The sequence below is a fragment of the Numenius arquata genome, chromosome 17 (genome assembly GCF_964106895.1).
Source record: "Numenius arquata chromosome 17, bNumArq3.hap1.1, whole genome shotgun sequence".
Taxonomy (NCBI): Eukaryota; Metazoa; Chordata; class Aves; order Charadriiformes; family Scolopacidae; genus Numenius; species Numenius arquata.
The window spans coordinates 7539229-7559097 of NC_133592.1; the positions used below are offsets into that span (position 1 = coordinate 7539229).

At 43.1% G+C, this 19869-nt stretch overlaps 1 protein-coding gene across 2 annotated transcripts in view; it reads right to left on the reverse strand.

Annotated features, from left to right (window-relative positions):
- Positions 1 to 13544, reverse strand: part of GRB2 (growth factor receptor bound protein 2) — a 47713-nt gene extending 34169 nt beyond the window's left edge. Inside the window, exon 1 of one of the 2 annotated variants that reach the window (XM_074160408.1) lies at positions 13232 to 13544. In XM_074160408.1, the coding sequence (XP_074016509.1) occupies positions 13232 to 13309 (78 nt within the window). In that variant the 5' untranslated portion in view covers positions 13310 to 13544. The remainder of the gene's footprint in view (positions 1 to 13231) is intronic. The other variant, XM_074160409.1, reaches the window with a different exon arrangement.
- Positions 13545 to 19869: the final 6325 nt, after the last annotated feature.

The window sequence follows — 19869 nt, forward strand, 5'->3', positions numbered from 1 at the left end:
CCTCCCTGGAAATACAGCTATCCAATTAAGTTGACTTTCAAGCAGCTGCTTGGAAGCTGGGCTCTTCTGGCAAAGCTATAAAAGCGAAAACCAGTCTTCACCTCAGACCTCCATTTAAATAGTGGCAAGAGAGAAGAAAAACATAACTCCACACAGAAGGCAGATGAATCACTAATTGAGATAAACTAGAATAGCTGCAAGGCCAAGACTCAGGCTTTTCTAGGTTTTATGTGGGTTGCGTCATTTAAAAAAATAAATCTCATGTTTTCAGCTACTCATCTCCACAAACGTACTCATTAACAACACAGAACCCCCCCCTCGGTGCCTTAATACAAGGTTAACACAGAAACCAAAGGGTCAGTGTCCACAGTGGAGGGAGGCCGTGTCAGAGGGATCCCAGGAGGGGCTGCACCTTCAACAGCTTCACAAGCCATCTGAGGGGCCAAGTGGCAAAATTTGATGAGTTACACAGATAGCTTTTAATACTAAAAGACCAAGTGATACACGTCAGATTAAATACAATATGCAAAATAACACGCATGAGGAAAAACACAACCAAAACCCCCAAAGAACCATACCTATACGAAGCTATGGGTTTTAATCAAACTTTACTCCTCAGCAAATATCTTGGAATCACGGAAGTAGTAATCTGAAAACAAATTAGAAACACTACCTAACATTCTGTTAAGAAAGAATCAAAATAAATAGCTTGACACTGTAAATTCTGTGTCAACCCCCTCAGTACTCTGAGGACCGACACTCAACCCATCTCAAAAAATACTAAAATGAACTAAAGTTGAGAAAGGAAAATGCATAAATTGAAGTATGGAATGGCTTTTGCACTACAGGAGATCAGACTGTCCAACTTTCGTCTCAGAAAGAAAGCAACAAAGACAAAAGGACATTTGCAGATCTATTCTCCCCATGAGAAGTATAGGGAGAGATGTTTTCCTATGTCCCGGTTTGAAGTAAAATTGAACCAATTTTCTGTCCTGTAACTTTACATCCCAGCCAGGCCTCCTCTAACTCTCTGAAATTAACGGCATATTGTGGAGAAAACTGCTCGTTCTCAGAACGATAAGACCAATGTTTGTGCTCCATGCCAAGGAACGGTATGCAGGGAGGCCCTTGCTTATACTTACTGCTATAACACCCAAGGGCAGCCAATTTCGTTATTTGCCCCGTTAGGGGGTTGGAAACGGAAAAAACGTAGAGGGGTCACATCAGTGGGGAGGAGGGGACAGGACAGGTGACCCAAACCTGACCAACTGGGGTATTCCACCCCATCTGCCCCATGCTCAGTATAAAAGCTGAGGGATCAAAGGGTCAGCTCTCTTCCTGTGATGGCCGACGTCCAGAGAGGACTCTGTTCATCTGCCTTTGATCCCGATCCGTGTGTTCCTGACTCCAGAGCTGGAATCCAGTTCCCATTTGTCGCTGAGTCCAGTCTGGGACTTCCCCAGTGCCTGCCGGTGACGTGACTGTCATCCTGGGAGCTTGATACGGTTTTGTATATATTGTATCTATTTCATTATTTTCTTCTTTATTTTTATTTTAATATTAATTCTTCATTAAAGTAGTTTAGTTCATTCTAAACTTCTGAATCCCCTTATCTCTTTCTCTCCTCTCTCTCTCTTTTGGGGGGGGAGGGGAGGGGGAAGGGCCATCTGTCAGTCTTGTTTTGGTAAATTTGGCCAAAACCATGATATCCTACTATCTTGTGCAAGGGGAGGGGGACAGAAGAGGAAAAAAAAAAAAAAGTCAATAAAATTCCCAGGTAGCACGTTTCAAACCAACAAAGGTAGCAACTTCTTTCCACACAGTACATGTTTATAGTTTATAGTATGGGAATTTAATGCTATAATGTACAGATGGACTCAAAACAGGTTTAGAAAGATGCATAGAAGGTGTGGCCACCAGTGGCTGCTAAAACACCATAGTCCAGATGCAGCCTCCAGCTGAGAAAGGCACTAAAGCTCAACTATAGGAAGCCAAGGCATTGAACGAGGAGGAAGTGCTAAATGTCTCATCCAATACAGCCAGCACTCAAGGGTTCCATCTAGCCCAGTCTCTAATGGCAAACAGTACGAATATTCAGAGAATAACAGAGGAAGATTATATGTGTGAAGAGTTTTCTATTACTTTTGATCATAAAAATGGCATATAATTCACTTCAGGTGGCAACTGCTCCCAGAATGGTATGAGACAGTATTTTAACATCAAGAAGGCTAGAATTCCACGGGAGAAAGTCTAAAGCATAATCCATTATAAAGGTATAATAAACAATATTAACTGTGGCAACGAAGAGTGAGTAAGAGAAAGCTGATTAACACAGGTAGCTGGCAACATGGTACAAGGGCCGTGTAAAAGGTCAACTCAAATCTGTCTGTGATAGCGCTGAAAAATCTTGCCAAACCCGAGCACACTCCTGCAGCATTCCTTGTTCCCTGCATTAGGACACAAGAGCCTGCTCTACTCATTTGGATGATGCCCCCTCCCCGTGCAATTAGTAAATGAAGCGTTTTGGGGACCCTAACTGAGGGAAAACAGGTGGTTTTAAAAGAGTTTGATCAGGTATGGCCAGACTTCTCATTTTGGACCGCAATCCTGAACAAAACCAGCTAAATCCAGTTAAGATTCAAAGCCAACTGAGAAAATGGTATAACCATATTTGCTTTGTGAGGATGCCAAACTAGGGAGCCCAAAAGGATCTAGAACTAAACCCTTGTGGAGTAGCTCAGACACTTGCACAGAACGCTAATCTACAACTCACACCAGTCACCACGGGTAGATTTCAGTAGCTGGCCAGACTGCAGAGTGGCTGTTTTATCAACATAATGCCTTATGTTTAATAACTTCAGGTTTTTTGAAAGTTAAAAAATAATTTTTCTTCTCAGCAAATAAGCTTTAGGGGAAGCTTCCTACTCATAATGCAAACAGCATCAACAGTGTCTCTAATCTTCCACAGCATCATGCACATACTTGCAATCCAAACAGAGACAGGTGGAATGAAACACAAGCTTTTCAAGGAAAATAAAGCCCAAGAAAGTTTACAGAAACATTGGAAGCCTCTTTCTACCTCACCTCTTTCTTTTTACATTACATAAATAAACTGAGTGAAGGTAACAGCTTTCAAGATTTCCAGACACAACAAGCTGCAAAGGAAGAGGTGGAAGCCAGGAAAGCTGGGTCAACTATAATAATTTTGATTATCCCTATTTATTGTGACCCTGTAAAGAAAACTGTTAGTTTCAATCTGGGTCTTCCTACATAGAGTCACAACAGTCTTCATCTGTCCATCCTCTAGCAGAGAGCAAGTTACACTCTTAATCTAAAAGGCAATTTTCAGGAAAAAAAAACCCTAAGGAATGTATCGCTTCCTGCTAAGGAGTAAAGACGCATAAAGACCGCTTGATGCTGGATGAAAGTTTAAGCACCCTGGTACAAACAGTCAAAACGCACAAATCCACACGTTAGCTTTCAACAATCTATAGCTTCATTAGAGGTAGGGCAGAGGCGTCAGTGCAAAATATATTTTAAGAAACACGGACAGAAGTGAAGGCAAGGAGGAAGCAGAAGCAACTTCTGCTTCTTCCATTCCAGCAGTCAGAAGAGAGCCTGAATTGCCAGTCCACGCTTTATCACTTCCAGGGCTAAGGATACGTCTTGACAAAGTATTCTTCAAGGGCATGCAAAACATTCCAGAAACAGAAAATTTAGCTGTGGAATATATGCACAACAGGTTTTCCTGATACTGCCTCAACAAGGCATGTTTGTCGAGCTGACGTTCCTCTCACCAGAATTCAAGTACTGTTTGAAGGCAAGGTTGGGAAAAACATTTTAAATGCCAAATTTCACCTTTAAAAGTTTTCATTGTACTTGTCTCCATTACAGCTGCCACTTCCTCCTCCTCATTTTCCTCCTTGCATTTGTTTCTTCCCTTCCTCTGCAACTGTAGGACACACTCTGAGCACTTGTTTGCCTTCTCCCCCCACTTCCCCCAAAGAATTTGGCAGTTTTCCCTGATTAGTTACACCCCCAGTAGCAGAAAAGATTAGAGCTCAAGACCTGAACTACACAGGAGCTCAGGGAAATGCCTCTTAAGTAAAAGCGGCAGATTTTCCAGAGGAACTAGCAAAAGCTGCGCACTTCTGCAGCTTAAAAGCCTTCCCAGTATTCTGAAGTAAATTCACGTAAACCAGAAATCTAACATAGCCCTTCCCAAGGAGACCATAATCTACTGTTAACAGTAGAAAGTGAAAGCCAGATCAAATGGTTAAAACATCACTTTCATACTTATGCTAAAGAAGTCTAGATAACAAAGAATACTCAGAATTTGACTGCACTTAAGGATTTATAATGGAAAAACCTACTCAAGCTCAGCAAGAGTTGCATGGTTTAAAATTCTGTGCCAGTTTCTCACAAACCAGAGGGCTGACTAGCTTAGACCACAAATCTTCTGCACTAGCAGAGCTGCTATGATTAGTGGAACCTGCTGGCTCATACATAACTCATGAAGAATTCCCCCCTTTCCTCCCAAGGGAAACAATTTTGCCTAAGAGCAGCACCTTTTTTTTTTCCCCTCCACATGTAAACCTGTAGAGTTTTGGTACAAGTTACAGCAAGAAGTAGGTTGGCTCAATGCAGAAAGCATGAATTCCAGAGGCAAATTATTTAAATAAGAGGTTTTAGAGACTAACAGTATAATTACAGTTCAACTGGAAAAAAAAAAAAATACCCTTTCTGCTCTCTGCATGAGGTCCAGCTGCAGTGGAGCCAACATGCAGTTCAGGACAAAGCGTGCATGCTGACACAAACGCATGCAAAGCAGCTAAATTCAGCAGGTACAAACAGAATAAATCTACTGTTAAGTATTCTCTTGCTGTATTTTATTTATAAAGGTCAGTAACGTTTGAACTGAATCACAATTATAAATTAATTACGCTACAGAGGCTGACAATCTACTTCCGAGACAAAAATAGCTGTCCTAACTTTTGCCTTACTCCAGTCACCATCCTGACCTGCCCCCACGGGACCAAAAAATCAACTGATTTGATGAATCTTCAATAACAGAACCCTCTGTCTGTTTTCACAACCTCAAACAACTCAAAAGACCCAAGATCAGGTACAGAAACTCAAATGAGCAATCATTCCTTAAGGTAAAAAAAACCGCTTAGGCTCTTCAAGATGTTTAAGACATCTTTAAAATGAGCTTTTGTTTAGTACCTAAAGAAAAACACTATTCTTCTAGTAAAGTGAGAAATATAGGCTGAAGAAAATTACAAACACAACCATTTAAAATGCTGATTTCAGCTGCATTTAGTAACTAATCAGGAAGTATCGCAGAGTAGCATCTGGGTTTCAGGAATACAATAAATATCCTAAAAATAATTATCATAAGCAATTTTGGAGACTGTCAGTTCACTTTTTGCTCTATTAGAGCTGAGCTGTACAACCCCATGTGTCGAGCACATGTCACCATGAAAAAACACATTCTAAAGTTTGTTAAACCAATTCTCACTTGAGTTGTCAGATGGTGGCACCAATCATGCATAGAAGACATGGGAACAAGTTCAGGCTCCACCGCAGACAGTCTGCTTCACAACCGTTTTTCTATTCCATGTGAACACCTACTCTCATGAGGTGTTACCAAGATGACTTCAAAGTTGAAGGCATGTGCCACTCATGAGCAGCGCTTTAAATACTCAGCCAACAGGGCATGAGCCTAGAACGTGACAAACAAAAGTGCGACTTGAAGCTTGACAGACTGAGATCGACAATGCTGCTGTTCCATCGAAAAAGATGGATATTCGACAGAAAGGAACAACTTTATACAGCAGTCCCCACACTCTAGATAATGACCAAAAAAAATAATAATCACAGAAAGTATTTTCTCTCCCAACGCCCAAAGCCCCACATTTTTATTTCCTTGTGTATATTCTAGTCACTGATGTTTGCCCAACTCGGGAGATAACGTTAACTGCCACTGCAGGGACAGCAAAGGAAATGAAAGAGCAAGAACTGCTGTGGGATAAAGCTGCAGATAAGAACTCATGCATCGAACTACTGCTGTATCAGTTCGCTGATCTGTGTAGAAATGCAGAACGCATACAAGTAATTTTGAATGCATTTTGAATTTTCAGAGAAAACTGGAAATGATAAAGATCAAAGGCAGCTTTCCTAAGAAAATGCTAAATAAACCAAGTAAAAAATAAAATTAAAAAAAAAAAAAAGAGATCTAGTGCCTCTTCTCACCAGTGCCCCAGTGACACGGATTATTGCACAAAAGCTCCATTTCTAAATCCGTAACACTAGGCATCAGAGGAAGAACAAATGCATTTACTCAGTCACTTTCTACCTAAACATTACATTCACAAGTCACAAGTCACAAGATACAGCTTCATCTCTGGCTAGCACCTCTCCCACCAGCACTGAAAGAAGGAAAACAGGCTTATCCTTTGCTACACATCTTGCTAATTAAGACCTCCAGAGTAGCTAGCTCTGACATTAATGCATGAACTAAACACAGGCTAAGTATTCATCCAGAGTCCCATGTATGTTTTGTAAATCATGCAGAATCCCATAATGTGGTTATCATTATTCCAGCTACCTGAAAGTTAATTTGGATATAGCTACAGAAGATAGAGTCCCATCTCCTGACAGAGATGCAGATATCCCCATCACCCTCTCTCTGCAGAGGGGTGCGACAGACTCAGTTCTGCTTATTGCTTTAACACTCTACTGTCAAGTTAAGCACGGAAATTTGACATCATCAGTAAAATAGCCTTAAATTACAACAGTTCGGTCTCACAACAACTGTGAAAATGTCCTAAAGTTATCTTTTGTAGTTCTTCTGGTTTAGATTTATATTGTAAAATTTATCACGTTTGGTAAATTACATTTCCTTTTTACTCCATGTGAGACTATAAGATTTTTGGCTCCAGTGTTGTTTGGGGACTAATGCTTAATTTTCTTTCATTTTCAAAGAAATAGAATTAGTTTTGCCTAGCACTTTTTTTCCTGAGGTTTAGGCTTTAATTATTGATTTCTGGTATAGAGCCACTGGCAACTTTAAAGCACAAGGGATTTTATCAAGGGGTCATATAGTTCACTGCTTCTGCCAGGCAAAGCTGTACACAGAAAGACTGGATTCCTTATCTCCTCTTGCTTAGTTGGATCCTTATTGACTGTAGTAAAAAATCAGAAAAGCCCGAATTTCACTACAAATAGGATCCCTCTTCCTCCCATGATCAGCAGAGCTCTTCACAGAAACTGGAAAACTATGAATACTACATTTATGACAGCAAACATCCAGAGCGAACCAAAGAGGTTCAAGACATTTTTTGTTGCCAGTAAATAAGAACAAAAGTGCATCATGTTGGTTGCAGTTTGACACACGTTGAACAAAGCAGATAAATAATTCAGCACGACAAAATTTGATTTGCTGGTATGTCTGTGCTAATACCTTTCAGAAGTCTGTCACACCAGTCGTATCAAAAGCTGGACCTCCCAGAGAAGCTGTAACAACAGCACTTTCATTAAACCGCCAAAAGGCAGCTGGAGCTTCAACTGAGCATCATTTCCCCTGGTTATAACAGAATGTGATACACGTTAAGTCAACATAACGAAATTAGCTGAGCTGACCACTAGCTTTAAACAGTGTTTTGTTTGACATTCAAAACTCTGGTAAGGCTCCAGGTAGCACACAGCTCACAAGAGCTATTTTTTCTCTGCTTTCAGTGACAAGTTTAAATAATCAGCACAAATAGCTACCAAATAAAAACAAAGATGCCATTTTTAAGAAGGAATGTGTTTACTCCTTGCTTCCAAACACTGCTTCACACCTTCAGTCTGGAATACTCCATATTTACGCTTCTGCAAAGAGACACCCTCAGCAATGCAATCTTGCCCTAAGCAGGTCCAAGCTCTTTTACAGATACAGAACACGAGCAGTTTCTTTTTTTGGGCACACACACCTTGTGGAGGTCACGTAGTTCCTTCCCACAACCCTTCCCCCCAGTGCTAAGGAAGTTGGCTAATAAAACACATCTCACCTTCAGGTTACCATCATACATAAGAGGAACTCATACTAAAAACATAGGCATTGAATAGCTCGGTAGACCAGAAGAATGCGACCTCTTCAGCAGCATCTCTTTGTAACACAGATCTCCAACTGCCAGGATGCCAAATCAGCTATGTTTAAGATAATTGTACTTGTCTTTATGAGCATCTGTAATTTTCAGACAGTTTTTTCATTTTAGACTGCAATATTGATCACATATTGATGACAAATATCATCTTCATTCAAGCCTGCAAGCCAGGGAACATGACTTAAGTGCACCTTTACAAATCAACCATCACATATAACAGAGGTGATGCTTGCTCACAGCTGAGTTGCAGAATAACGTAGGCTGGAAGGGCCTCTGGAGGTCACCCACTGTACCCTCCTGCTCAAAACAGGTCTAATTAGATGAGAGTGCTCAGGGAATTGTCTGGGTATCTCTGAGGATAGGGATTCCGCAACTTCTCTGGGCAATCTGTTCTCATATTTGACCTATTTCACTATAAAGCACACAGTGCTTGCGATTTGCCCAAATCATTAATTCAGAAAACTGTTTTTCACTTTTTAAAATCATCAAGACCACACTGAGTCCAACCCCTTACAAAAAATGGGGAAAGATGAAGGTGGTGTGTAAGGAAAGGAGAGGAAAGATGAGTGCGAAGACAATTTCACCCAAACCAGAGGAAAACTCTTTGCATTACTCTTCAGCAAGCCATGAATTCCTGTTCTCTAGCACGGACACCATGACACAACAGCCAACGCAGATGAGGTCAAAGACAAGGGATGAGGAAGAAGAGAAGGGAGACCATGGTCCCCCTGCTTTACCACACTCCTCCCTTTATTCAAAACTGCGCCACTGGATCCAGCCACAGAAAAATGGTTTTCACGCAGGAACTGAAAAATGCCGTCTCAGCATCAACTGTTTGCAAACACTCAATCCTCTTAAAGGCTGACAGAAAGAAAATAAGTCTGGTGGTAAACAATCACATGAACAGAACCTGCAGTGACTATCAAGCACACGATCAGAGTAGAAAAAAAAAAAATCTTGACTTTGCTGAACAAAGCTGTCATATTATCAAAATCCTACCGAGGAATTCCTTCTTTTAGCATACAGGGTAGCTGGTTTGACTGTCACACAAAAGTGAAAATCCCAAAATTAAAGATGATGAAGGCCTCTATTTAAAACACCACTTGAATAATTCTACTCATAAAAACAATCTGTAAGTCCCCCCGAAGTAATTACGCTGAAAACTGCTGGGAGGAATCTACTCAGTTGTTCAGAAGGTCGCTTTCCAGCTATGCCCCAACCCTATGACAGAAGGAGAAAGAGGAAACGGAGCAGTGGTCTGTAGTTTTTTAAAAAAACCCACAATTCTAACATTCAAGGTATCTATGAATATGTTTAGTGCTTATGTATTAACCATGCAGGAACAGTTATCAGAGCACCGTGGTATTAACTATACACTTCAGATTAGGTGTGGGAGGAATAGAGAAAAGAAATGATGATGAGAGAAAGAATGATGATTTTTCTTCCTTTCTTCCCCCTCCTCCCCCTCCCACCTCCCTAAACCACCAGCAAGTATTAGCACACTTTAGGTCTGGGTACTTGCCAGTTAGCACAAAGGCCAACAAAAACAGAGGCTGTTAGAAATACAATGGATTTTGGGGACAAAAAACCTGAATAACCAATATAGACAGAGAATGAAGTTAAGTACTCCCAACTTCAATAAATACAGCAAGTGAAAGCGGAAAAGAATGAAAAAGCATCGTGGTAACCGTCAACTGTTCAAAGTGAAAAACAGTGAATCAAAATTTCAAGTAGGAATCCCTCAGTTTCCTTTTTTTAATTTTTTATATAACAAGAGAGGCTATCTTCACACACTCAGTAAGATGCCAGTCACCAACAAGCTTTTGTGAATCAACCACCAGTACATGAGAAGAATGGTGATCTTGAGAGCTACAGCACGGTACTGTAATCAGAAGACACGGAAGGAAGCAGCCACCTTTCCTTTCTCTGGAAAAGGCTCATCAGGTAGGATTTAGCATATTTAAAAAGTTTAAAGCAAGCTGTCAGTTTGCATCTCCTGCATAGCAATACCACACACTGCTATAGGACCACCAGACACAAGGGTAAGGTGACACAGCGTGCTGCCAGAGTCACAAAAATCATAGAAGCAGCTTTTACCATACAGTGCCCACGAAAGAAAAGGCCAAGCACTTTTCCTCTTCACTCAGCTGTTTTACAATTGCAAGCCAAAGGTCAACTATCTTCACTGGCTTTTGGAAACCAGCCACAAGATTACTAACAACCAGCTTAATGGCTACAGTTCAAATGCTATTCAATCAAGCCCCGAATACGTGGGTATGCAGCAGTCACGGCACCATGACATCACAGGCAAGTTATCTGCTGAAGTCAGAGGGAGTCACACAGGGTGCATCTTTGCCTTCTCTTCACACAAAGAGAAACATGAACTTTTAAGGCGTGGGAATTAAACTGTTATAGATTTTGTTCTTTCCTTAGCGGGGCCAAGGCATAACATTTCTCTGTGAAACGATCTTTTGCCATTACCGTATATGCCATCAAACTAACTTGACTTTCCAGAGGTGCATAAGACAGGTGTCTAACAGCCAGACTTAAAGAAGGCTTCACTACACGTCCAGTTACATGTGCACCTACATGTGCAAGGGATATCTAAAGAGCAAAGCACACAGGTGCATTCAACACATTACAGGCTTATTTCCTCTTCCCAATTCATTTGAGGGCAGCAAGACTGACCTGATTAATAAGACAGATCACACGAGGCACACGAATGGGATACCCTGAGATTTCTCAGTCATGAACAAAGTACTAATCAAACAGATCCTGCATGTCTGACGGAAATTAATTTCCACAACCTGAAACACATTTGAAATGAACCAGACTTTCAAAATGACAACGCCTCACAAGTTTGTCAGTCTGAGCGGACTGTGACAATTCTAATTGCTGTTGGCTTGTTTATCTGAAATTTGCCAGATTTAGATACTGAACCTTACCACGCTGCACAGAACTCAACTATGTGCTGAAGAAAGACTCCTGAAACTCTTTTAGTTTCCACTAGCTTCAGTGATAATCTTGGAGCAATTTACTATTTCCACAACTCACTTTACTAATCTACGAAGCAAATAGGTAAAATCTGTAAATATTTTCAGAATACGAGCTGGAAAGAAGAAGAACTGTTCATCAACACTTTGAGGAAGCGTTCAGCCTAGGTTTTGCTTAGAGTAGGAAAAACCCTCTCTGTATTCTAGGAAAAATACAATGCTTACTGTAGTGTAACACCACATATCAGCATGTGACAAAATTTGTATCTATGGGATGACATCAAATGGCCAGGACTCAAGAAGATCATAACAGCAACTGTGCCACTGGGTACAGTTGTAAGAGTTTTAGCACAGACTAAACTTTCAGAAGTCTGAAAAAAAGTTATTTTTCCTTTGTTAGAGAAGAAAACATTTTAAATGAATGCAAATTTTACAAGACATTTTTTTCATGTACTTCAGCAAACTCCTATACCAAACTGGATAAAAGTAATTATAAATACACTTTAAAATAAACTGTATTTCATTATCCTTAATTTTTCCTTCCCGTTCAGCATTTTCTACAAGCTTACTTCAGCTGTACTCTGCTTCAAATACACTATAAAAGCTGAGGGCAGCTAGCAGTAACCCAAAATAGAAGAATACCACTCAGGTTAAGTAAAATAAATGAAAGACTGTCTGAATTTTAGAAGTCTTCTGTGTTAGTCTCAAATGTTTAAAAACAGTAAAAGCAAATATTCTGGTAATTTACATAAACACTGGGATTGAAGTGTACAGGTCTAACAGTCATTTTTAGGCCAATTATGAGCCAGGGATGTACACGATACGTACATGGTTTTAGAAGTTAATCTCAAAGCAGGATACATTTTTGCAATCTTTATCTGTTAATGGCCACGCAATATTGCTGCACTTTTAACAAAGCCACAGTTATGTTATTGAAGTATCAGCTATAAAAGATGCATATTAAATTTACAGATAGAGGTTGGTTTTTTCCAACTTGTTTTAAAATAGTAAAATTTTGCCACTTCCCTGGCAAAAATTTTGAGGAGATGAGCAATCCCACTGAGGTCTGCAGGACTTGATTTGTCAGCATACACAAAGTTACAGCCTCGAATCTGCAGGACCGGCACCTCCCCAAACAGTTTCTACTTAGAGCCTTTTAGAAAAAAGCAGCTTAAAATATTTTAATACTAAATACATCACTCTAGGAAAGTAAAGCCCATCTTACACATTTATGGAGAAATACTGACTCTGAATGAAACTCCATTAAAAGATTCTGCAATATGTTTTGTATTACTTGGAAGCAACAAAGCTCAGAGCTATGCTTCAACTGAGGCCAAATCACTATGGGTTTTATATTTTACTGCCCCTCAAAATAAAGTGTTGTCCTTGTTCTGTGTGTCCAGTTTTTTTTTTTAAATAAAGTTTTAGAAATTCAAGTATTTTTCAAATTCCTTTAATATAGCCAAGATGAATTCTAAAAAGCCTTTGATATATTGAATGAACTATAGACAAAAATTCCTCTAACGCACTCCAACATCCACTCACATCTGCACAGACCCATTAAATATTCAGCCACAAGCTTATCACTTGAGTTCATCAGGACTGAAGATAAAACTCAGCACCAATATTTCACAGCCTGATGCTAAAAGATTATCTACTGAGAAATAATCTAATCACAGTTCTTTGATATTGGAATCCTTGGCAGGAGGCAAAGGAAAGGAATACAAAATTGATCTTGATTAGTTTAAGGGGTTTCCTCTCGTAGAAGGGAATTCAGTGTAGCGGTTACCCTGTACTTCTGCTTATTTGCTACCATGTTTATGACTAAGTTTTCAAATATTGCAGTCTCAGAAGAGAGAAATTAGAGACTTTGGGATGCGTGCTTAACACAGAAACGAAACAGCCTCTCCTGCTCTTAAAGAGGTCAGACTGGGATCGAGGAAATCTTGAGGTACCCTGTTAAAAGGAGATGGCGCTCGCTGGGGACACAGAAGAGGGTCAGGTCTGGCGGACAGGAAGAGACTCGGGACAGAAACCGAAAAGCCGCGGGGGAAAGAGGGAACCCCCGAGCCCTCACCCTCCACTTACCTTAAGGATATCCCCCCGTTTGAAGCTCAGCTCGTCATCCGCGGTGGCTTTGAAGTCGTATTTGGCGATGGCTTCCATGCTGGGGCTGCCGCGCACGGCGCTGGGAAGGAAGCGCTCCCCGAAGCCTCCGCTCCTCCCGCGGCCCGGCTCCCTCCGAGACGCCGGCCCCGTCTCTCACATACAGGGAGGCCGGGGGACGATCCGCCCTAGGGGAGGGGGAAGAGGAGGAAGAGACGGGCCATTAGGGGAAGTGGCACGGATCGATGGCCGGGGCCGCGCCCAGGGCCGCTCCCTCCGCCCGGCGCGGCGCGGCGCGGCCGCCGCTTCCTCCCGCCGCCGCTCGCCCAGGCCCGGCTCGCCCGAGTGACACGTCCCGCGGCCAATGGCCGCCACGACGGCCCCGGGAGGCGGCACCGCGGCCGGCACCGGCCCGCCGGGAGGAGCCGCCAGCCCCTCGCCCCGGGCGGGCACGGCCCGCCGCCGCCTCACCACCTCGGGAGCGCCGGTCCTCCCCTCTCCCGCCCGGCAGCGGGACCGCCTCTCCCGGGAAGGCACCGGTTCCTCGCACCGATAACGACAGCGGGATGGAACCGGGGGGACGGCCCTCCCGGGACCCCCCCACCAGCTCCAGCCCACGGTGGAGGCGGGCGGCTGCGACAGGGCCGTGCATCCTCCCCCCCCGAGGAAAGGCCATGCCGGAGACACAGCTTACACCAATAATTTGGGTTTTTTCCATTCATACAGCTCATATCAATTTAAAACCAGTTAAGTTAGACAAAACAGAGAATACTTCTGTGGGTCCTCTATAACAGGACTTTCTTGGAATTGAAATGCTTATCAAAAAGCGTCCTAAAATATTATTACATAGAGACAAAAGTTTGGGCTCACTCTAACCCATAAAAGCACCTGTCCTGAAATTCCAGCATCTTGAGCATCAGAACGTGTTTAAAAAAAAAAAAAAAAAAAATCTTCATAAGCACAGCATGAAAATCAGCAAGTTTGAGTTCAGCATCTCTTACGAGCCCAGAGAAGAAATGCCATCAAACCTGGCAAGGTGCATACAGACACTGAAACCATTTAAAATGCTTCTATCTTGATCTCAGGTTAGAATAGAAAGGATTGAATCCCACTCCGGCTACGTTTGACAGCAGAGAAGGTAAGGGATCAGAAAAAAAGTCAAGTAAGATAGTCTGTAAGTTAAAAACCATCATGAATACCCCTGTGAAGCACCAGCAGAGAGCTGGTACTTGTCAATGACAGTTCAAGACAGAAGAAAATCTGACAAACACCAGCGAACCCACGCACCTGCTAATTCGGTCTCTGTGGTTATGGCCCAGAAAGAGCACCGCTATATGCAAAGGCAGCAGATGGCAATAGTATTTTCTCATTTCGGAGAAAAACCTGCCTTACATAAACGCAATTAACATGCTTATATTCCATGAGCCCCTTGTTTGCCCAGCCGTCAGCTCCCCAGAAAGAATAACGAAGCTGGAGGCAAACACCAGAACTGAGATTTCTATCACAGGAAACTGGCAGAATGAGAAGAGGTATTTACAGGATTTACCTTCATCAAAAAAAAAAAAAAAAAAAGACCAGCTTAGTGAAGTCCCCACATGGACGGGGCTCGGGGTTTTCTTGAGTACTCCTACACAGCGCTACTGAAACGTCAGTAAGACTGACAAAGCTGTCAACAGCCACCACCATCACAACTGAACAATCTGCCTGTGCCACTGCAGCTACTGGAAATGAACATACTGCATCCAAGCTTCGACCAACTCATAGAATTAAAACTAAGAAGTCTATCATCTTAGTTACATTTTCATGGTTCTAAAATACTTCATTTTAGTTTTAATGCTGGTGATAAAGCACCCATCTTTCTGATGTCAATCTTCCACCCCACACGAGCATACGCATACAAACAGCAACAATAACTCTCCTTGGCCGGGAACATTTTCCTCTTGCCAGCATCCATTGTGTTTGGTTCAGCATCTCTTCATATTCTAACCCGGCCTCTGAGTTTTTTAACTGATGGTGTTTAGAATTTTCTGCTATTATAGCAATATTAAGGAGCAACATGAATGACCGCGTATGAAGCGATGAAAAATGCAAACAGTTGTTCAAGCGTACTGTCTACATGTCCTGTACGTCATCGGTTTCTATTCCTTCTTACAGCATAAATATTGCTGGCAGCAAGGCTTCGGTGTTTCAAACAGCACAACGCTGTATTTGAAGATGTGTACCATTACACGGGCATGCAAACACCATCAGCTAAGGGAACACTGCTTGAAAACCCTAACTTCCAAACTTAAGAACGTAACAGCAAGTTGCACAACTTAATACATTGTAGGCTCAAGACACATTTAAAGAAAACCACTGCCAATTGGTAAATGTTCCTTTCTTTGGGGTACAAAAGTATTGCTACCTACTATTGCACTATCATCTAAGAATTATTTTTTTTTAACTGAAGGAATTAATACACGACCTTAGAGAAACTGATGCAGCACTTCTAAGAACTTATACCGGCATTTCCCTAAGCCTAGCAATAGTACAACATCGGGAAATTTTCCAGCAGAATTCAAGATGAAAGAGACTCATCCCGCAATTTTCTTTAAATGTGCATTCATATTACTACCACCATCCTAATACATTGTCAGCATATAAAGGAGTGATGTTTCCAGGTAATGATACTAACAACAGCTGCAGTGTAGAACAAAACTTCAACCATCATGACTTTAGGCATGAAAGTTACACGTAAATTAGGGAAAAGCTTTGAAAATATTACACTAAGATACACAGCAAATGTCAGAAAAGGTAAACTTAGAACATCAATTCCCTTAAAGTCACTTACAAAACATTTGCTGTTCACTAATCTTATTAAATAAATTCTGATAGACTTTCAGCCACATAATTTTTAAAATACAAACAAACCCACTGCACAACAAGGGAAAAAATAAGCTTACTGGGGAAGCAGCTTGTGCTAGGTCTCTGCCCCCTGGGAGCACAGCTCTAGGGATTTGCTTTAGGCAGATGGCAGTGAAACAGGACACGTTGCAAATATTATAGTGTACTCCAGCTCCACAGACTTCAAATGGAGTAAGATAGGTATGAACGAATAAGAGTCAAAATGTGAATACAATGAATACACATTACAAGAATTATCAGATGATCTTACAAGAAAAATTACTAAGATTTCTCAGAAGTATGTTTTTTATCTCTTGCCTTACTGTCATCTGGGGAAAGATACTTCTCTTCCTCTTAAGAAATCCGGGAGGGTGAAGAGAAGGCAGCAGATGCAGCTAACAGTAAAGTCTTATTAGCAATACAGTGCTGCAGCTCAGGATGGAATATAAGTAATTATCAATACAAACCTCCCTGTTGTAGCCAACAGGAAACAATTCTAACGTTCTTTTCAACACATATTTCAAAAAACACACAGGCAAAAGGAGGCTTTTTATATCGCTTTTACAAACAGCATTTTTTTAGCAAGCGAGAGCTTTTTCATTTTCTCTTTCCACTGTTTTACTGTTTTTCGGGAAAGTGATATGGGCAGGAACAGAAGAACAGACAGTTTAAAAAAGCCAAAGTGAGGTGGGAAAGAAGATACATTCAGTGCAAGATTTTGCAAAGAATCAGATCCTAAGCTTCATCAGCTGTTACAGGACAAAACATTACCGAGGGTTGTGGAAAGAAAAATGTGTGGATACATCATCTGGAAGACATGCAGAAATGTTAAGTGTCAGGCTCTAGACAAAAGAATAGAAAGAAAAAAATTGAACGGGCAGAGCACTAATTCAAATGAGCCAAATAAGGAAGTATAACATAAATGAATGAGGTAAAATATAAATTAAATTATCAAAATATAAATGCTAGAACATTCAGAGTCATAAATGATACTCATGATCTGCTAGCTTAATACGTACGAACTTCCTCAAGCACGTCATCAGAGGACAAGTCAAGATATCACTTACAAAACTCAGCTACGGCACAAAGCACAGCTAGTATTTATCAGATCAAATAATTTTATCAAGCAATAGAAAGCTTCACCTCTGCCAATATTTATTTATCGCCACCGTTTTTTTTCTTATTTTAAACTGGGTAAAACAGCTTCAAATGTTACAAGCTTGCCTGGTATTATGAAATATTTAAAAGCCTACATGACTTAATTATCATAAGATAGCATAATAATTGAAAGATCTTTTTTTGGCACAAATTCTCAATATCCAAAGTTTGCCCAGAAATGGATTACAAACAACATTCTGTTTGAAGAGGATTAACAATCTGTGATCCTTCAAATTTTGGCCCTTGACCACAGGCATTTAATAATTTTAAAACAAGGAATGAACTTCCCTAAACACTATACTTATCTTTGAATTGCTCTCCCAGTTATTAACTGTGCTACAGAATATTTTTCTCTTTAGGTTATAAAAGAGATGTCTGAGTCAGACGTTGTGGGAGTTAACAAGACTGCATCCTTGCCTTCTACAGATTATTTGAAACTATATTGGCAAGTTAAACCTTATCCCACAAAACCAACACCGAATCTCAAGCAGGAAGTTCAGAAGAGAAAGAAGAGGCTAAGAGAAAAAAAGTCTCTCTCTCTCTTATCATACCAATTCACATTTGAAACATGACCAGAAAGGTCTTCGGAGAGAGGTATGGATGTTAACCTGCCTACAGGGTATCCACAACCTTTTAACCTCGGGAAGCGGCCTGAAGTTACGGAACTCTTCCGGGGAACATTAAAAATAAGTCCCAAGAACCACCACCAGCCAACCCTCCACAGACGTACGGCAAAGAGGAAACCGGCCCAAGACTAGAACCCGTCCGGGGGACCCAAGCCCGGAGAGCAGCCCCCGACAGGGCATCTCGCCCAGCTGATAACGCCTCGACAGCTCGGGACCTCACTCCGACCCCCGACAGCTCCGCGGAGCCCGCACGCCCCGGGAAGGCCGGAGCCCGCCGGGGCGCGGGCCCACAGCCCCGGGGCGCAGGGGCAGCGCTGAGGCGGCTCCCGCGGAGCACAGCGGGGAGAGGCGGAACACCCCCGGGGCCCAGGCCGAGGCAGCGGTGGCCGCCCGCCGCCGTGTCCCTCCCCCACCCCGCCTCAGCAAGGCTCGCGGTAGGCAGCGGAGCCGGGCCCCGCCGGGAAGGGCCTTCCCCGCGCCTCACCGGGGCTGAAGCGGGGAGGGGGTCGGCGGCCCACCGCCCGCCCTCCATACACACCCCCCTCGACTCACCGCGCAGAGCTGGGGGCCGCCGCCCCGCCCGAGGGTCCTCGCCGCCTGCCCGGCCCGCCGCGGCCCGGCCCGGCTGCCCCTCCAGCGCCGCCTCGGCTGCCGCTACGGCCCCGTCCCGCGGCGCCCCCCCCGCCCGCCGCGCCGCCGCCTGCTCCTCCGCCGCCGCCGTTCCCGCAGCAACTCTCGCGAGAGCGGCCCTGTCAGCCGCCCTCCGCGATGGCGTCCCGCCCCGCCCGCCGCGGGAGCTGCGCCTGCGCGATGCGGGCGTGAGGCGGGCACTCCCCGCGCATGCGCAGCGGGGTCCGTGTAGAAGCGAGCGGGGAGAGGCGGCAGCCGCGGTACCGAGCGTTGCACCGGTACCGAGCGTTGCACCGGTACCGAGCGTTGCACCGGTACCGAGCGTTGCACCGGTACCGCCCGTGCCGTGGCTACGCTGATTCCCCGGGGGAGGAGGCCATGAGTACAGGCTTCTGGAGGTGAAACCAATCGGGGTCTGGGCAAAGGATTTGCTGGTAGAGCCATTACTGAGCACCGGGCATCCCTGCCGAGCGCTGATGAAGGCACCCATGCTGTTGGGAAAACAGAGTGTGATCACACACGGCAATTAAAACATGCACAGAGGGCAAAATTCAGGTTGCACAGGCGAGTAATTCCAGGCTTTGACTATATGACCCTCCTAACATTCTTCTAGCTTGAAAAGACTAATTACAACATAGAGTAAAGCAGTTGCTTAGGTAAACATCAGGGCTCGATTCCTCGATCAAGGCACTGAGTAAGAAGAGCTTTCCTCTGGCTCTGGAGAGGGAAGCCTGTTTCTGAACTACAGGCTTCCTACAACCCTACTCCCGCTCCCCTGGAAGGCTGAGCCAACCAACCACAGAGGCTACTTTTGTGTTTTTTTTTCCCCCAGAGAGGTTGCTCCCCACTCCCGCAGCCCTAAAAAGATGCCGAGCCCAGGAGCAGGGGGGGGTGTCTAAGCACAGCATGTACCCCAGGACCGAGACCTACACTGCAGAGTTCACATCTGGCCTCAGGTTCAATTTAGGATTATTCTGGACCAAGACTACATCTAATAGATAATTAGTTTTAATTAATTTAATTAGTTTTAAATAATTTTGCTTTATGACAGAGATGTGTATTTCAGCCTCCAATTAAACCCACTTTTTTTTTCCCCTAAATAATAAAATTCCCTGGTTGGGGGTGTGTGTGGGTGTGGGTGGGTGTGTGTGTGTGTGTCACGGTTTCATCCATACCAAGATCAGCAAAACATCAGAATATACACTGCTACCTCAGACAACTTGGCTTACAAACCCTGCAAACATTGCCTGCTGACATTCTCATTCCGAATGCTTAAGCAGCTTGATAAAGATTCCTGAGAAGTTATTTTTGGATGAAATTTGT